We start from the raw sequence: 17,261 nt of genomic DNA on the forward strand, positions 1-17,261 counted from the left end.
ACTGGAAACACGTGGTCAAACTCAAAGCTTACAACTATTGCACTATGTCCCCTCGTCCCCTCGTCCCCTCGTCCCCTCGTCCCCTCGTCCCCTCGTCCCCTCGTCCCCTCGTCCCCTCGTCCCCTCGTCCCCTCGTCCCCTCGTCCCCTCGTCCCCTCGTCCCCTCGTCCCCTCGTCCCCTCGTCCCCTCGTCCCCTCGTCCCCTCGTCCCCTCGTCCCCTCGTCCCCTCGTCCCCTCGTCCCCTCGTCCCCTCGTCCCCTCGTCCCCTCGTCCCCTCGTCCCCTCGTCCCCTCTTCTTTTGTTAAAGAATTAAAGTTTGATAGTACTATGATCAATCAATCCTAAATATCAAACGCCTTAGCTTTAATTTAATGAATATTTCTCAACAATTGGCCCCAAGCTTTTCAAAGACATCCATATACAATAGACAATAGACGATAATTTATTTAAACACTTATAATAGAGGATCATCGCTCGTTAAAACATGGACGTGTATATAAAACAGTCCTCTTCACAGTTCCCTGCGCCATTTTGGACATGTCTCTATCATTCACCATTTTCCATACATTGGTTCATTGGTCAAACACAAAGCATTCAGTCGAGGTTGCAAGGTTCAAATTTGAATAATTCTTTGAAAGTCCCTTGGCGCCTTTTCTGCATCTTTACTGTTAAGAGCCCATTCTTTATAGAATGCATTACCAGCGGTAATAAAAAGCAAAGTATGCTTATCGAGTGTATATCAATAGACCATTTTCGAGTTCCAAATTACCGCTGTGTTCCTTGATTACAGACTCATTTACTCAGGCTTAGCCTCGCATCAGTGTTTAAATATTCACAAATACCAACGGTAAAGTAAAGAATGCACAACTCCAACAATACGAATACTTTGAAACTTGACGGGCCTTGACTGTAACACGTGAATATTCTGCACAAAATCGAGGCTGATCCTGTGTAAATGAGCCTGTAATCAAGAAACACAGCGGTAATTTGAAATTCGAAACTGGTCTATTCTCTCCCTTAGGTTTCCTTTAGTAGCATATATAGCATATAAAACAACGTTTTAATGACTTTTGAACATGATTACAAGTTTGGAACAGAAACTTTTAAGGGGTTAATATTATTATTGTTATATCGTATGCTCTGTGTGCTCCGGCCTATTTAGATATGCAAATTACTATATGGGGTGTTTTGATCTACTTTGGAATTTTAATTTTGTTTCAAGATGGCCGCTTTGCTATCACATATCAAACTCTTTGGTGAACTGATTTACTGGCTTTCAGGCCCCGTACATACGTACCCGCAAATTTTTGTATCCGCAAATTTTTTTTTGCGGATACGGGTTGCGTCCACACGTGACCGGAAATTTTTGTATCTGTATCCGCAAATTTTCGAAAACGCTACGAATACGGATACGTGTGGACGGTCGTATCCGCAAATTTTCGAATACGCTGGCGTAAACACGATTTTGCGCATGCCCAATAAGAAAAACCATCCGTCAAAGGGACTAGGCACTAGACTGCCATCAGGGCGGATCAATTTGCGGATACGTGTGGACAGTGAAAACGATTCGCAAACGATTCGAAAACGCTGCGTGTGGACGCAAACATTTTCGTATCCGCAAAAAAATAATTTGTGGATACAAAAATTTGCGGATACCTGTGGCCTTAGAGGACATTTACTGAATCTATTGATGGTACGTACATTTCGAATTACTGTCTTTAAGTTTAGTTTTGAGAGGTTTTACAGCAGGAGAATGTGATTTATTTAATCAAGAAAGATATGGAATATTCCGGAGCATTGCACTTAAGAAAGGTATGTTTGTTACACGTTTTAAACCGTATACAAGTATTTATTTGAGCGGTAACAATGCACATATTTGTTTCCCCCACAGTTCTCTGCAGAGTCATCGACACTCAGTTTGTAAATGATATTATCCAGTTTCTCTTCCCGAGGTGCATAAAAAAAGTTTCATAGAGTCTTTGCACCACGGCAGCCATGACAGGAGTCGGGAAAATTTAAATCTGGTATAATTTGGTTTATACGAGAAATAAGTAAGTTTCCCATTGGGAAAATATAATACTTTAATGTTTTTTCTCCTTGATGGCTGCCATCGCGTGATGATGCAAATCTTCTATAGCGACTTTAACCCAAATTGAATTTAATGGCAGTTCTTGTATTCCATGCAGCCTAGTAACTTCCCTTCCATTCTTTTCTCGGGACCCCAGAACGAAAAATAACCTTGATTTAATATATATTTTTAGACAATGGTTTTAAACCTTATGTTTGTGTATTAGTTTCTAGTTTTCTTAAATAATTCCTAGTTATTAGTTGATTTGAATTTTCTCTTGATGACTCTCATAAGGCAGCAATCACTCGTTGCGTCCGAGTATCCCTTGTCGCTAAAGCCCTCCAGAGCAGCATTGGTGTCTTTCCATTTTCCTTCGAAATCTTCCACCTCTTTTTCCAGCTTTTTTGAAAACTCGGGATTCAACAATGGCATGACATCGTTGGATAGACGTTTAGCCCGCTGGACACGAAGTTGAATCTGCGGGCGCTCGTCGCATTTTAACTGTTAAACACAAGCAAACACTCTGTTTTGGTTTGGAATCTTTAACATGGTTAGGATACAATGTTTACTTACTTCGACCTTGTCCTTGAGTTTGTCCATGTCTTCTGGTGACATTTCGTCAGATACGTCCTCAATGAGGCTTCTGGCGTCATCCATCCATTCATTCACTTCCTTCATTTTGGTTTTCATTTCTTTGATTTTATTGCTCGCATTATTGACCTGAAAACAACAAAACACATTGAAAAGGTCGTATATGTTTTCGGAGAGTGATTGTTATTTAGTTTGAAATGCAAAATTAGTGGACCAAGTATAGACCTGTGTGGTATACCATGAATAACATAGAATAACATTACATTTATTGATGAAATGGTGTAGAATTTTATGGTTCAATTTTGTGGTACTATCACTTCATCTACCACGTCTTTTATTCTTTTATGTTCAAAAGAATATTTCCAACCTGATATTCGGCATGTGGAGACTTTTCATCAATTTCAATACGTAGGATTTTTAGATATTCAGTCGAGGTAATCCCTGTCTGCGTTAAACAAGATGTCTTTATTTTTCTATTGTAGTTGCCACAGATCAAAAACGTTACACATTCACTAAGCATTGTCTTAAGGTGGCTGCCTCAGCACTATAGCAAAAAATATCAAAGTTTTTGAATCACAATTTTTAAACCCCAAAATGCTGGTTTGCAATCATTCCCAAGAGAATGAAATAACAAAAGACACGGTGCCCATGTTGGATCATATAGTAAAGCAGACTATAACAAAAGAGACTTAAGAAAAATCGTTTGTTTAATTCATCCAACATGGCTGCGCGAAGTAGATTTATTTTTCTATAGTAGATAGCCACCTTAAAACAGAAAAATATTATACAACGGAGAGACAAGGTTTTAAAACATGCAAACGATTTAGTTTAATATAAAAATCTCTTGATCTAACCAACCTTTTCTTTCCCATCGATCACTTGCTTCACGATATCATTCCAGCAATCATCAAAGTCTTTCAGCTGTTTGTCAATGTCCTTGATGGCTTCCTTGTCTTCACCAGCTTCTCGTTTGAGTTTCTCGCCACATTCATGAAGATAATCCAGTCTGTGCTCTTCATCAACAAGCTCCTTTTGAATTCTCTAAATATACCAAACAAGTAACCGGTTAGGCAAAAGCGTTTGATGTGTTCGAGCGGGCGCCTTTACTGGGACTTGAACACGCGCTGAAAGGACTAAGTGCAAACTTAAAGTAGATAATTGACAGAATAGAAAAATGAATACAGAGTGTATGACGTCACAGACTTAAAACAATAACCGTAAAAATATCATACTTTCGTCCTGAGTATCGAGAAAACACTTCATACAGTGATTATTGAACCTTTAAAGAGTATTCTTAAGAAGTTTCAGCTGAATCCAAGTTTGAGCGATTTTCGTCAGAGTAGCACTTTAATGCAGTGGAAAAATGAACTTCGGCGTTAATCGTACAAAAATCAGAAAGTTCTTAGCTAGCAAAGTGACAAAACCTTCATTCCCATCCCAAGGAAATGTTTTAATCAACAAATAGACCTCTCGAAACGAAATGGAAGTGAAGCCACTGCACGTAACGAGACTTTAAAGTAGTTATATTTTACTGGTTTCACTAACCTCAAGTTCTTGGGCACTTTTGTTCGCGGCTTGCTCGTCCATCAAATCAGTTTTATTTATTTCTTTCAAAGCCTTTTCCTTTGCTCCAAGCCAATTTAGTACTACCAATTCCTCATCTCTAAACTTCTGCCAGTCAGACAAAGAACTCATCAACTTCTTCTTTCTGTCTTCAGCCCAGTCCCAGATGGCTTTCCAACGTTGACTCAGGGCTTTCAGTCTGTTGCGTGTAGCACTATCCACGCTAGGATCAGATGCATCGATCTCTAAAATTGTGTTAACGACTGTTGGGTCACCCATTTCCTCTTGGAATTCCTAAGTAATCAAAAATAAATAGTTATTTCGTACGTATAATTAATTAACCCGCAATTATGAATCTTCGCGCACTGTCATTGGTTCAAATGGGTCACGTGAAGGACGGATACCAGACGATATTCCACGTCTGATGAAGTGATATCCGTTCAAAAGGAAATAAAATACGTAAAAATGAAGAAAAACAATGAAATTCGGTTTTACGAATGAGTGAGAGTAAAAAAAGACTGGTTGAAAAAAATACGGAAGCAAGCACAAAAAATCAATAAAATATGCTGTAAACGTCTTTTGAGGTAAGCAGCCATATCGTTATGTGAAGGAATGTCTTGGTTTGTTTTCTAACTCGTTTTATAAACTTCTAAAAATGAACAAACAAACTAAAAAACGACTAACACTGAATGAATTAATTTAACAAAATTATTAGATTTATTTTCAGCTTTGAATCTTTTGGCTTATGATTAACGTAACGAAGTTCTCGATCAGTAGAATCCATTTCGTTGAAGCCCTTTGGTTATGAAATAAATAAACCTCTTCTGGCTCACTGGAATATCGGCTGATAATGTCATAGTCACTGGATGAGAAATGGTCCTCAAAATATAACACATATGCCCTCGGAGCTTCGCAATTCATTAATTAATTTCATTCAGTCTCAAAGGAGAATAATATTCTTTGTATGTGTTATTGAAGTGCCAATCTAAAGAATGACACGTGGTCTGAAATCCCTTACCTATTTACTTACTTGCTTACTTATTGATAATGTCAATAAGATCAGTGGATTATGGTAATGGATAGTTTCCGATTTTTTCCCAACTTGAAAGCGCGAGACAATAAGAAGACCGCTGGTCAAGACAATGTGCTCTATTTACCTGGTGCTCCTCCAGCTGTTTGTTCACTGTGTCGTAATCATTAGCGACATCCTTAGTTGACTTGATTTTCTTTTCCGAGTTTTCCACAGACTTTTCTATTTTCTTTAAGTTTTCGCTTAAAAAGAGATTGTAGCTCGAAGAGACTCTGAAAGATAAACAAACGCATTCAGAAAAAGACATGCAGATACATTTTAAAACGGTTTCTCCCAACTGACCATTATGTTGTTAAAGTGCACATGAACCCTTCGACAATACTTTCAGTACTGATTCTGCATAAAGTAAATAGTTGATTGGTAAAATATTTCTTGATTTGAGTGATGCGTCTTTAAGTTATGAAGGTTTATACTTCCAATATGTTAATGATGATGACGTCAGGTAAGGTATTTGAGTGTTTTTGTTGTAACTAGTAATACTAAATGCTGGCCATTTTGAAAATAAAAATTGTAAATAGCTTTCATGTAAACCATGAGTAAAATAATGATGCTTTTTAAATACTGTTTCTATGAACCAGTTCGATTTTGTATATTTGATTAAGCCTTAATAGACGTCACACTCATTAGCATATTGGAAGTATAAACCTTCATAACTTAGAAACGCATCACTCAAATCAAGAAATATTTTACCATTCAACTATTTACTTCGTGTAGAATCAGTACTGAAAGTATTGTCGAAGGGTTCATGTGCACTTTAATAATCCTAGTTAAGGATATAGATGGTTGAGTGGGTTCAAGGCAAGTCTATTTATAATGGGTGGCTTTTCAGGGATTCCAGGATGGGTGGTTTTAGGGTTCATAGTAAATCTTGATTGGGTATAGGAATAGCAGTATTATAGCGGGCCTAAAAGATGGTGTGTTAAGGGTCAAAGGCTGGATAAGAGTAGTTTGTAGGCTCAGGATGTCTAGGGATGTGTGATAGTAAATTTCAGGGCGCGGACTACGTAGCTCCCGATATCCTTCAACCGCAATCAAACCCAAAAATACTAGCTATAAAAATCCCACAATTTAGCACTGAGTGATTCAACATGTTGACATTAGCCTACGTAAGCAGGCTCTTTGGACATGCCCTTTGGAGGACGGGGGGCTATGCTGACTTTGAAACGATAAGGACACTTACTTGTTTAAATCTTTTATTTCTTCATTTCGTAGAGCCTTGATCTTCTCATCAATTTGTCTCATTCTGCCGTAGTATGCATCTTTTTCTTTATCGTCACAGTATCCTTCATCGATTGTCTGCTCGACCTCAGCGAACACCTCGTACTTGCAGCTGTCAAGGGATTCCAGGGTACGCATGTATTTCTGGAAAATAAACAAAAACGATGACACTTTAATCAAATATCAATACTCAATAACAATATTGTCATAACAATTATCATCATTGTCCCTGCACCATCACGATGTATCATCATCATCATTGCCCTTTTTTCTAATATATCGTTACAAAAATAAGTCTATAATTAACTAATATCATTCATTATTATTGTCATCATCATTTTCAGTCAGTGACATACTTTGGGTTTGTTCGGGTGGGTTTTTTAAAATTAAATATCATCACCATCATTTGGCTCATGATCATTACCATCATGGTCACAAATATCAATGCCGGTATCAACATCAATATTAGCATCATTACTATTAAGACTCGATGCTGAAGGTTGAATACTGAATACTGCATACTGAATAGTGCATTCCATGACCAAAGGGCATTGTGGGTCATAGTGACATTGTCTAAAGTAGGATTAATAACTATTATTTATTCTATTTTTAGAGTATCCCATCTGAAACAATATACTAACTTCATGTAGGGAGTTATTGCGGTATATTTACTTTTAATTTCCAGTTAACGAGACCCACAATACAATTTGGTCTTGGAATGCACTATTCATTCAGTATTCAACCTTTTTTGAAATAGCTGTATATGTGAGAACCTACAAGTAATTCTATTCGCAAGCGGCAGCGATCTATACAGTCAATTCAAAAAATGTTGTCGTCAACCAACTCAAGCCTACGCGACTGGACCGAAAGGAACTCTGGGTAGCGATCATTGAAGCCGAGTTGACTCCATAATTTTATCTGACTAGTTATGCCTGGTTTAAAGCACGAACCTTCGTAGGCGAGCGGGAAGTGTTGAAGGAGATATTTTTTTAATGCCCTCATATTTTCGAAATTGTGAAATGAATAATAACTACTTAATTTGTTTTTCTTTCCCTAAACCTGAAGACATGCATTTGATGGATTGTTTCTCGCCATTATAATCTTATTACTAGCGGGAACAATTAATTCAGAACGAATATTTAACCGCTTCAGTGATTTTTACCCATATTCCTTTCGGTCCAGTCGCGTAGGCTTGAGCCGATCGACGACAACGTTTTTTGAATTGACTGTATCACCATCATCCTTATCACGACAACCAATATATTCACCCTTATAGTATCAGCAATAAATGACACATACCTTGTGTCTGTCCAAATGTGTTTTACTCGTCTCCAGATCCACTAAATTGCTGTCTTTAGAAACAGGTTTACGATCTTCGGCGTCATCAACTGCTGCATCGAGATCGTCCAGTTTTCTTTCAATCTCTTCTAGAGCTCTTGCTCTTTCTTCGGGTGATCTAAACACGAACAATACTATTGATCAACCATAGAGAAACAAGCTATTTCATTCCCTTTACCTAATAAGGTAGAATGGTCACGAGTCTACCCGGCGAGAAGCGACGGCGCACAAATGCTGCGCTATCATTGATTGCCGATGACAGGATTTAGGGGGACCATAATATGGAGGTGTGTAAACCCGTCCCAAAAGTTTCCTGAGGAAGTAAACAACCTTCGTCTGAGCTTTAGAAACGCGAGTAGTTTACCTGCTTGAAGCTGAGTCTAGTTCGTCCCATGAGGGTTTAAGCGCGCCTTCAACTTGGTCATTATCAACTTGAACCACTACTTCCTCTACATCAGCCTGCTGAAATATTCAAATGAATTGTAATTTCTTACAAAAGAATCAAGTGTGTAAATGAACACAATCATATGTGCTAATTATTTGAATAATAGGTTAATTGTCGTTCTAAATGTTGGATTGTCCTATACAGTTAAGTCCAAAATGGCGCAACGGCCGAGAGTGTGTTACATGAAAACGGGCCAAATGCAAAGAAATGATATGGTGTCAATATACAGTATACAGTTGTTCACTTCTTCGGTCTTTTTTTAATCCTTACATTCAGGGACGCGACAATTTTGTAGCATGAAAAAAATCATAAGAGAATACTGTAAATCTGTAAATCTGGCCCTGGATGCCTCGTTTTCAACCGGTCGTGCGCCATTTTGGATTTAGGAGTATAGTTCTTGTTAGTAGAAGTGTCCTAACTCCTTTCTAGCTATATTTACTCCTCTTCTTGGCAAACTTTCAGATAATTATAATCCTTAATCACCATATTGTGAATTTTCGATTTTGATTTTTTCTTTTCTCAATTTTTTTTATAGGAGATTTTTTTAGGAGAGGGATGAGGGTGGGGAGAGTAAGCATAATCTTATTCCGCCCACACGCACGTCACCACTATCTTACCTCTGATCTCTCCTTAGCCTTGCTGCCTTCCAGATAGTCATACATGTTGGATACATGGAGGATGATTAATTTCTTGTCAGGGCGTTCAACATAAACATCTGAAGAGTCGAGAATGCGTGGAATGCCGAACGTTTTCTCTCCCTGGTTGAAGGCGTGGTCCAGCCTTTTTTTATCATCCATCCGGGACAATGAGTCGAAATCAAATGCGTCTTTTCTGTGTAAGGCAAGTCAAAGTTAGAATTAGACTTGTTTACCGGCTACCTATCAAATGACTATTGCTTAGAAAAATTGTTGGAGAACTTGTGGGTTGCCAGTGTGCCGGAATTGTCGGTAGAGAGTTGGAGTTGTGTTCTCTCCCTCAGATACACGTCAACATGCTTTAGCTTTGTAATGGCTTCCTATCGCCTTCCAATTGATTATCCACTTACAATACATACTACGTTACAACTACGGGAAAATAAGAAAATCTTATATCCATGACAACGTACCTGTAGGAATGTAAAACGGCGTTGAACGCATAGCCATCGCGCCAGCTGTTTGTGAAATCTGATACCTTGATGTCATATCTAATAACAAGAACGCGTTCAAAAATGTACAATATTATTTTAAAAATGATGCGTATGTTTCTTAGTTCATCTTTTCTCTCTCCCGTTTTCTGTTTCTTTCTATTTCTCTCCCTCGCACTGTAGTACATGTCATCATTTAACTCTACTTTCGATATTCAATGAGTGCACACTAAGCACGTGTTACCGCAAAAACCAGGCTCGTCGATCAATGTTTAATAAAATAATAAAATTTTAATTTTCCTTAAAAAACGATGTAATTAGGTTCAGAATTTTCTTGTGTATACAGCTATTTCAAAAAAAGGTTAGTGAAGGTCGTGTTGTTACACATGAAGCCCGAAATGCACTATGGGTATTGTGAATGCACTCAGCGAAAGGTCACAATGATATGGATTTTTTAAAACTTTGTGAGCAAGTTTTTCCAGTATATGTTACATATATATATGATCCACCGTACAGTTCGGGCTTAGTATGCCCCGTGCAATATGCCCATGCAGCATGCAATATGTAACGCGCAACAAAACCGTCGCCATCCTTTTTTTCGAATAGCTGTATTGGATTTGCAGTGTTGTCTTGCTTACCCCTTCAGTCTCTCTTTGCACCATTCCAGAAGTTGTTTTTCAACAGCAAAGCTCCTCGATGACTCTTCCTCAGAACCAGTCTGCTGCATAACTCCTTGAACCTAAACGAACAAAACACTCCCATTATTTGTTAACACAGTGCCAATGTCCACATTTCAGTTGGTGGTTGCAGAGCTCCTTCGTTAGTAATCATTCTCAAGTGAACGGTCCGTCGGGTAGGTTCAGCAAAATGAATTGTTTGATCTTGTTTGTTTAACCGCCATCGTGTACTTTGATCGAATTTAAAAACAAAGTTGAAATTAGAGTTCTATTAAAGTTCTATTAAGTTCTATTTGTTGTACTTTGTATTTTCTTAAGACGCAAGTAAAACAACTTTTACATTGGGCGAGTAGGCGTAGTATTTTCCCATTTAAAACCATGCTTCATTCTCTAGAGTATCATTTCTTTGTTTAACATATTTTGGAGAAAAAATGTGAATATGGATACATCTAAAAAAAGACTTTATCTTAAGAGAATGACACGTGTTCTGATATGGGAAAACATTTTGCCAAGGGATAATGGATTTATCAATATTATGTGGCACCTGTTATGGGCGCAGCGGCTGACTTAGTCGATTGAACCAACAAACGCATCAAACTAGTTTTATATCAGCAACCGCTGCATTCTCTAAAATATCATGTACTTCAAGGTGTATTTTTCTTTCTTTGTTTTCTCGGGTTCATAAAAGATATATAGAATAAAAGCTGTGCACCATAACGTGATGACAGCCATTTCAGGAGGTACAAAAGATCTAGAGAAACTTAGATTATTTTTCTTGTAAATCATATAATTGTAAACCAGATTAAATTGTTCCTGCTTTCTCTCATTGGTGCAATCACATGACGGTACAAAGCCTTTATACGACAGTACTGCAGCTTCTATCCTGTTTTATCATATTCATTACCACTATTATTAGGGAAATATCCAATGAAATTACACGAATGGGGTCACATGAGAACACCTTAAACCCCACAGATCAACTAATTAGTACACTGTGTCTGATACAGAATACTAATAAACCTGTATAGGTATGGCTTTCAAAAGCTAGTCCCACCAACTAGATCAAAAACCCCGCATCTTGCTTTGTTAAGACAACAATCAATGTGGGATGATCGTACCAAACAATGCGTGACGTCAGAAAACATTGTACGCATGCCCGAACAATAACACTGCTGAACTGCCGCTCATGTTGTAAACCTTTCTTATCATATAACTGTTATAAATCTCGCGCTCTGATTGGTTGGGGGAGCGTACCTAATACGAATACAAAGCACGCGCTCGAGTTTTCTACTTGTTCATTGGTTACCTGGAACTTCAAGATAATGCTCCACATCAAACCAAGAATGACACGAGTTTTACCATCCACGATATCGAACCCATTGATGCCCACAAGCTTTACCTGAAGTAAAACCAACAATATATTAGTGAATAAATTAAGAATAAATGAATTAATGAAAAAACCTTAATGCAATTTAGCAAATCGAGGTCCCTTCTCTATGTACTCTTATCGAACGTGGAATGGCCTCAGCACATGATCCAGACACAAGTGGAAACACAAGCAAAGTTTGGAACATATGCCGGTCCCACTCCATGTTCGATAAGAATACAGACCATAGAGAAGGGACCTCGATTTGTTTTTTTTTTTTACCACAAAAAATTCAACACTGACACGAATTTTTTCGACATTTTTTAGTGATCTAAAAAACTATCGGAAAGAGTGCGCGTTCGTTGACATCAGCTTATTGGTCTGTCCTCTTTAATATCAATTATAAAAATAGTAAATCAGCGAGCGAGAAATTAACGATTTGTGGTAAAATTTCTTTTTTCTTTTCTCACTTACTTTGCATTCATCAAGGACAATTAGTGCTTGTTCGACATTGTTGATCTTGTGAACACGGAGGTTGCCCTTTTCTTTTTTCTAAAAAAAGGAAGATATAAATAAATAATAAAAAGTACAAAAGCACGCCCAAACGAAGAACAAGAAAAGATGAACAAAATGTATAAATGTTTATTATGTAGTTGGGATAGTACGCGCGCGTTGATTGGTCGAAAACTGTGCTTTATTAGTGAAAGGAGAATAGTGCTGACGCCATCTGCGCGCAAAGGGCTGGTAGATCCTGCGACCGTCTTTCTTTCTGCGTAAATAAATTCAATATCGAAATAAAATTAATAACTACATAATAAAACGAATAAAACAGCTTTTTCCGTGCACCGTTCGTCAGTAATAAAGCACTTAGGAAGCGCCGTAAGCACTAAAGAAGTGTAAGGAGAAGCACACTTCTTGAAATGAAATGAAGGAAGGAGTGCGTGGGTGAGTGAGTGAGTGAATTGATGGACGGATGGGAGGAGGGACGGATGGGAGGAGGGACGGATGGGAGGAGGGACGGATGGGAGGAGGGACGGATGGGAGGAGGGATGGAATGCATAGCATGGATAGATAATTTTCCATCCTCCTTCGCGTGGCGAACTTCTCATTGAATAACATTATTTTACCAGTTTTCTGTTAGTCAGGACTTCCAGCAGGCAGAGGAGTGCTCTTCCATCTTGTAAGTCAGTGACCACATTGCTGATATGCATGGGTGGTGATCTCTGTAAGTAAACAACAACCATTTATATTATACATTCTGACGTCGAGAAAGAACTGGGTCTATTTGGCATTGCAGTGCATTTTTGGGCTGTTTTAATTTAGGGACGAAATAGGCGCTATATTGCATGCAAATATATCCCCTAAAATAGAGTCACAATGTACAGCAATGCCAACTTGACCAATTTGTTTCCTTCAACGCTGAAAATGGCTAACCAGACTAAAAGAAGCGCAGATTTCGGGTTCCATGCAAACAATGTACGGGACAGCTGACTCCCCTCTTACCCCATCCAGCAGAGCCTTCCCCAAGGAACCTTGAGCTGGATTGATTCGTTATCAAAGTGATATATCAGCACGTGACTGTTTGTTGCAAAAGGCCTATTATTTAGAGCTATCTTACTTATAGAGGCTTTGCACCATCACGTGATGGCAGCCATGACAGGAGGCATAACAATAGATTATTTTCCCCCTGGGAACCTGAATCCTTTCTAATAGAAATAAGATTAGACCAGAATCAATTGTTCCTTCCCGCTGGCTGCTATCACGTGATGGAAAGCCTCTATAGATATCACATCTCGCCGCAGTACAATACTGGGAACGTTACCTGAGCGAGCTTGGAGTTGACCCATTTTGTAAACGCCTTCTTGTGTGCGGCCTCTCTTTCACCTAGGGAATACAAGATTATTCTACGATTCAATCATTTTGGATACGTACCTCTCGAACCTGGTCTATTTTGGTATTTGTTGGCAGTTAAAAATTTAAATTGAGTTTTTTATATTTTATATTGTATATTATCCCCCAGGTAGCCCAGAAGGCACTACGTTCACTTGGCGTAACACAGAAACGTTTAACTAACCGTGAGCTACTCAAGAAGGAAAGAAATCAGTTTAGAAATATATCGGGGATACGTATGGAGCCTCAAACTCTTCGAACCTCCCTCTTTCATGTCATGGGGAACCAGCACATTGCGTGATAAAAACCTGTTTTTACAAGTCACGCTAGCTACCACGATATAACCCCTCTAATGTTTATGAAAAAGCTATGCAAAGCTACAAATGTTATAAATTAACTAATAATTAATGATAAATATATACATATGATTAATAAAATCGATGAATAAATATTGACCGGCAAGAGGCATATACTCAAGTATTTTCTGATGACGTACGTCAATGTAGATCACGCGAAAGACTTGTAGGCTAATAATATAATGATGATTAATAGCCATGAACAAGAATTGATTATTTATGAACAGTGTTTACCCAGAACGTGCCGTTAGAGATAAATAACAATACTGGTTCATTGAACAAGGTGTCTTATTGGCTTTGACAAAAAAGATGAATTATGTTTTGACCCTGGTTGACGTGAATAATGAGAACAAACAAACATCCCATGAAAGAGAGTCGAGTCCTGTCAATATATTGCTCTCTTATTAATAGTTAAGAGTCTTGTATTCCTATCTTTTATGTCTTTCGTTAAAATAACGTTTCCTTTTAAAAATGCAACTAAAACAAACCTTCTGAATTGAGGTTATCTGTATGTTTTTGTGGTCTTTTTTTCGACTTTAGTAAGTCTTCAATTATCCGAGATAAGCAGACGTGTGTTTTGCATTTTATACAGAATGTGGTAGCCACAAAGAAAAGAGCATTCAATACTTGTCAACAGCTACCTTCAGCTGGACTTCGTTTAAAACTCAAACTCATACTTTGATAATATTTCTTAATAATCAAAATACGTCAAATATTAAACATTTTTGATAGTGAAACAACGAAATATCACGGTCGACTAACCTGTTAAATATTAGAATATTCAATCACATGCATTTGATACTTTATTTTGTCATCGACATATCAGCCTTTATAAGCCGTTGTAAAGTTAAAAAAAAAGACGACAAAAGTACTTGTGTTTTAAAATAACATCTTTTGTTCGATATTTTTTAGCACAGGGAGAAGTCTTAAATCGGTTGGATAATTTTCACTGTTACTTGTATACAAACTATGGAAATATATACGACACTAACGATACATGGTTGTCTGTTGTTGTGTGATCATGGTGCTACAACTTTCACTAGTAAAAACTACTGAAACTTCAACAATATTTATGGAAGAAATTATAAGACTGGATTTGGGTGCAAAGCTGACAGAGAAGTAAAATGCATTTGAAGTATAACGAAGCGTGGCAAAAAGAAACCTAACTATCAAACGTACAAAATATAACTTATTAGTGTGGTGCTTATATTAGAAAAGTTCGGTAAATAAAGAAAAGTCAAGTGTTGGCAAAGTTGTAGCGAAAATAACAACATTTACCTTCCTTTTCCAAGACATTTTTCTTAAGCCTAATAGATTCTTGTCGAGCCATCTCTCCTTCTTCTAATTCTCCATCCATGACGAATTTTCAAGTTGAAAGAACTCGAGATATTTTTTTACATGAACGATTTTTATATGTACAATAGCAGTGGAATGTTGAAAATATTTGAATAACAATAGTGACCCGTGGAAATTACAAGCTTGACAGAGAATACGGACTACACTAATCCTCTGGATCCTCTAAGCGTTTGACTGGATTTGTTGTCGTCATCATCATGTCATGACTATGATAAAAATATTTATTACCGTTCAAAAACATTAAAAAGTGAAAAGAAAATAATCGTAGGTATGATAAATGAATGTAACGCAAGAACGACAAAACGTGACAGCTCCACAGGCAACCCATTCTCGAATTTCAGCTTTGAAAAAAATAGGATAACTTCTTATTGCATTGAAATGGCAAAATAGACATTATATCAGGTTTACTAATAGAAAACATTCAATCATAGCTTTAGCATTTAGAAATTTCCATTTTTGTCAATTGGCTATCGTTGTCATGGCAACCAGACGTCCTACAAAACCTCTGTTAGTTTCAATATTTTATTTCAAATATTTGCTGTGCTGACTAGCAAAATACTCATTTCCGTTATTTTTGGGGAAAAAATATAAATATATGTTTGTCGGTTGGCGGGAGGTTGGATATAATATTAGGAATAATATATTTTTCTATCTTCAACTCAGAATAAATGGAGCTTTTTCAGTATACAATCAACTCTATAATCGAAGGTTTAAAGGCTCATAAAAAATCTGACAAATCTGATACTATCTTGCTGTTTTGGTAGCATAAGTCCATAAAACAAGCTTACCATGTCGTGTAAATATAAATGAAGTATTTAATAGCGAAGCGCTCGCGAAAGAGAAAATGATAATAATAAAGAAAGTGTTGGCTGACCATTTGAAAAATACACACAATTTGAACAACTTATAAATTACAAATAAATATGTCTTTTTCGGATTTGATTTTACTGTCATTTGTCTTAGATAAGCGAACATAAAGATCCAAAAACTGACTTAGAGCGTTCTATACTATACGCAATTTTTAGCTACACTCTGAATGAAAAAGTCAGCAAACGTGGACAGTGTTTAACGACAGCTGTTGTTCATGAATAAAGAGCTGTGCCCCCTTTTTACTCAGTTTAAGGTTGTTAACCCAACCAAACAGCCTAACATGATCCATACCTTGACCTGAAGAAAATCTCTGAGTTTGTTTGGCAACAATAGCTGCGGTACGGAAGTTCTGAAGCGGTTTTGCAGGTCGTTTGCTCGCCATTCCCTGACACGAAGCGATAGAATTAGTATATATTAGGTGCGACGATAGTTCAAAGCGAAAAAGAAATTATTCTAACAAGATGCAGAATTCCGCAGAAGGCAAGCGGTTCTCTAGATACTAAGAATAAAAATCACCAGGAGCTAGAATAGTCTATGATAATGATGAATACAAATAGTCATGAGACCGTAGCTAAAAATAAATTTCCTGACCAGTGAATGATAATGATTATACGAAAGTTAAAAAATAGTTGTATCTTACAAAGAAGTCGAGAGTTGTCCAGACGGAATCAGCATTATTCTGCTTAGTGCCTTTAAATGTCTTTCTTTTTGAAATTTTAAATAAGAGAAGATAATATTAGAAATTTTAAATAAGATATTTCTATGAATGTATAGAATATATAGAATGAGCTAAAATATAAAAAAAATAACTAGAAAAAAAAGTAACTCTATGGCATAAAACCGTTATAAACTGTATATGGAATCCAAGCATCGAAGACTCGTGTCTCGGTAATATATAGCTCTTATTAACCGAGTGCGAGGTCCGTACCGTAAGTTATGGACCGAGTTTTTCCCACTGCCTTATGGCCCAAGCGCGTAGCGCGCGGGCCATAAAAAAGTGGAAAAAACGAGGATCCATAACTTGCGGTACGGACCGAGCAAACGAGGTTAATAAGATATTTATTATATGGCAAGGCATTGAGATCAAAAAGAGGCGAAGCAACAAAAAGTAAAGTTGACAGCGCATGTCAAGCGAGATCTGCATTGGAAGGGCTTCCTGTGCGTGCCAAAAGTCAGGTAGTGTTTGAGGCGTTCAAAAGGCGAAGTTTTAGTTTACTTTGAAAGAATTTAGCTAAAGTTCAAAGTTTTCTGAAATACTAGTTAACAAAAGTGAGGCTTTATTTTGCAAAACATATAAATGTAAAGCAAA

General features: G+C 37.4%; 1 protein-coding gene across 3 annotated transcripts; it reads right to left on the reverse strand.

The window, feature by feature from the left end:
* Positions 1–1,042: 1,042 nt before the first annotated feature.
* LOC116303924 (utrophin) lies at positions 1,043–16,360 on the reverse strand. 3 transcript variants are annotated; one of them, XM_031713548.2, is made up of 16 exons: positions 16,244–16,360; positions 13,303–13,364; positions 12,608–12,703; positions 11,955–12,032; positions 11,421–11,513; positions 10,076–10,176; positions 9,420–9,497; positions 8,932–9,145; positions 8,234–8,328; positions 7,831–7,987; positions 6,494–6,675; positions 5,381–5,525; positions 4,206–4,517; positions 3,519–3,701; positions 2,643–2,789; positions 1,043–2,570 (listed from the first exon to the last, which is right to left on the reverse strand). In XM_031713548.2, the coding sequence occupies exons 1-16, from the start codon at positions 16,332–16,334 to the stop codon at positions 2,319–2,321; spliced, it is 2,286 nt and encodes a 761-aa protein (XP_031569408.2). In that variant the 5' UTR covers positions 16,335–16,360; the 3' UTR covers positions 1,043–2,318. The 3 variants fall into 3 exon arrangements, with proteins under 3 accessions (XP_031569408.2, XP_088893695.1, XP_031569409.2); XM_089037569.1 differs by lacking the exon at positions 16,244–16,360 and adding an exon at positions 15,005–15,116; XM_031713549.2 differs by lacking the exon at positions 16,244–16,360 and adding an exon at positions 15,005–15,116 and having other exon boundaries at positions 8,234–8,331.
* Positions 16,361–17,261: the final 901 nt, after the last annotated feature.

This window comes from Actinia tenebrosa, unplaced genomic scaffold, assembly GCF_029948245.1.
Source record: "Actinia tenebrosa isolate PJP-AT-01 unplaced genomic scaffold, QUT_ActTen_1.0 PGA_scaffold5__44_contigs__length_20552954, whole genome shotgun sequence".
Classification (NCBI taxonomy): Eukaryota; Metazoa; Cnidaria; class Anthozoa; order Actiniaria; family Actiniidae; genus Actinia; species Actinia tenebrosa.

Coding starts and splice junctions, on each gene's coding strand:
- LOC116303924 (XM_031713548.2), bottom strand. CDS start 16,334: ATGGCGAGCAAACGACCTGCAAAACCGCTTCAGAACTTCCGTACCGCA. Junction 10,177..11,420: donor GCATTATCTTGAAGTTCCAG/GTAACCAATGAA, acceptor TTGTTCGTTTAG/GTTCAAGGAGTTATGCAGCA. Junction 4,518..5,380: donor AACAGCTGGAGGAGCACCAG/GTAAATAGAGCA, acceptor TTGATTACTTAG/GAATTCCAAGAGGAAATGGG.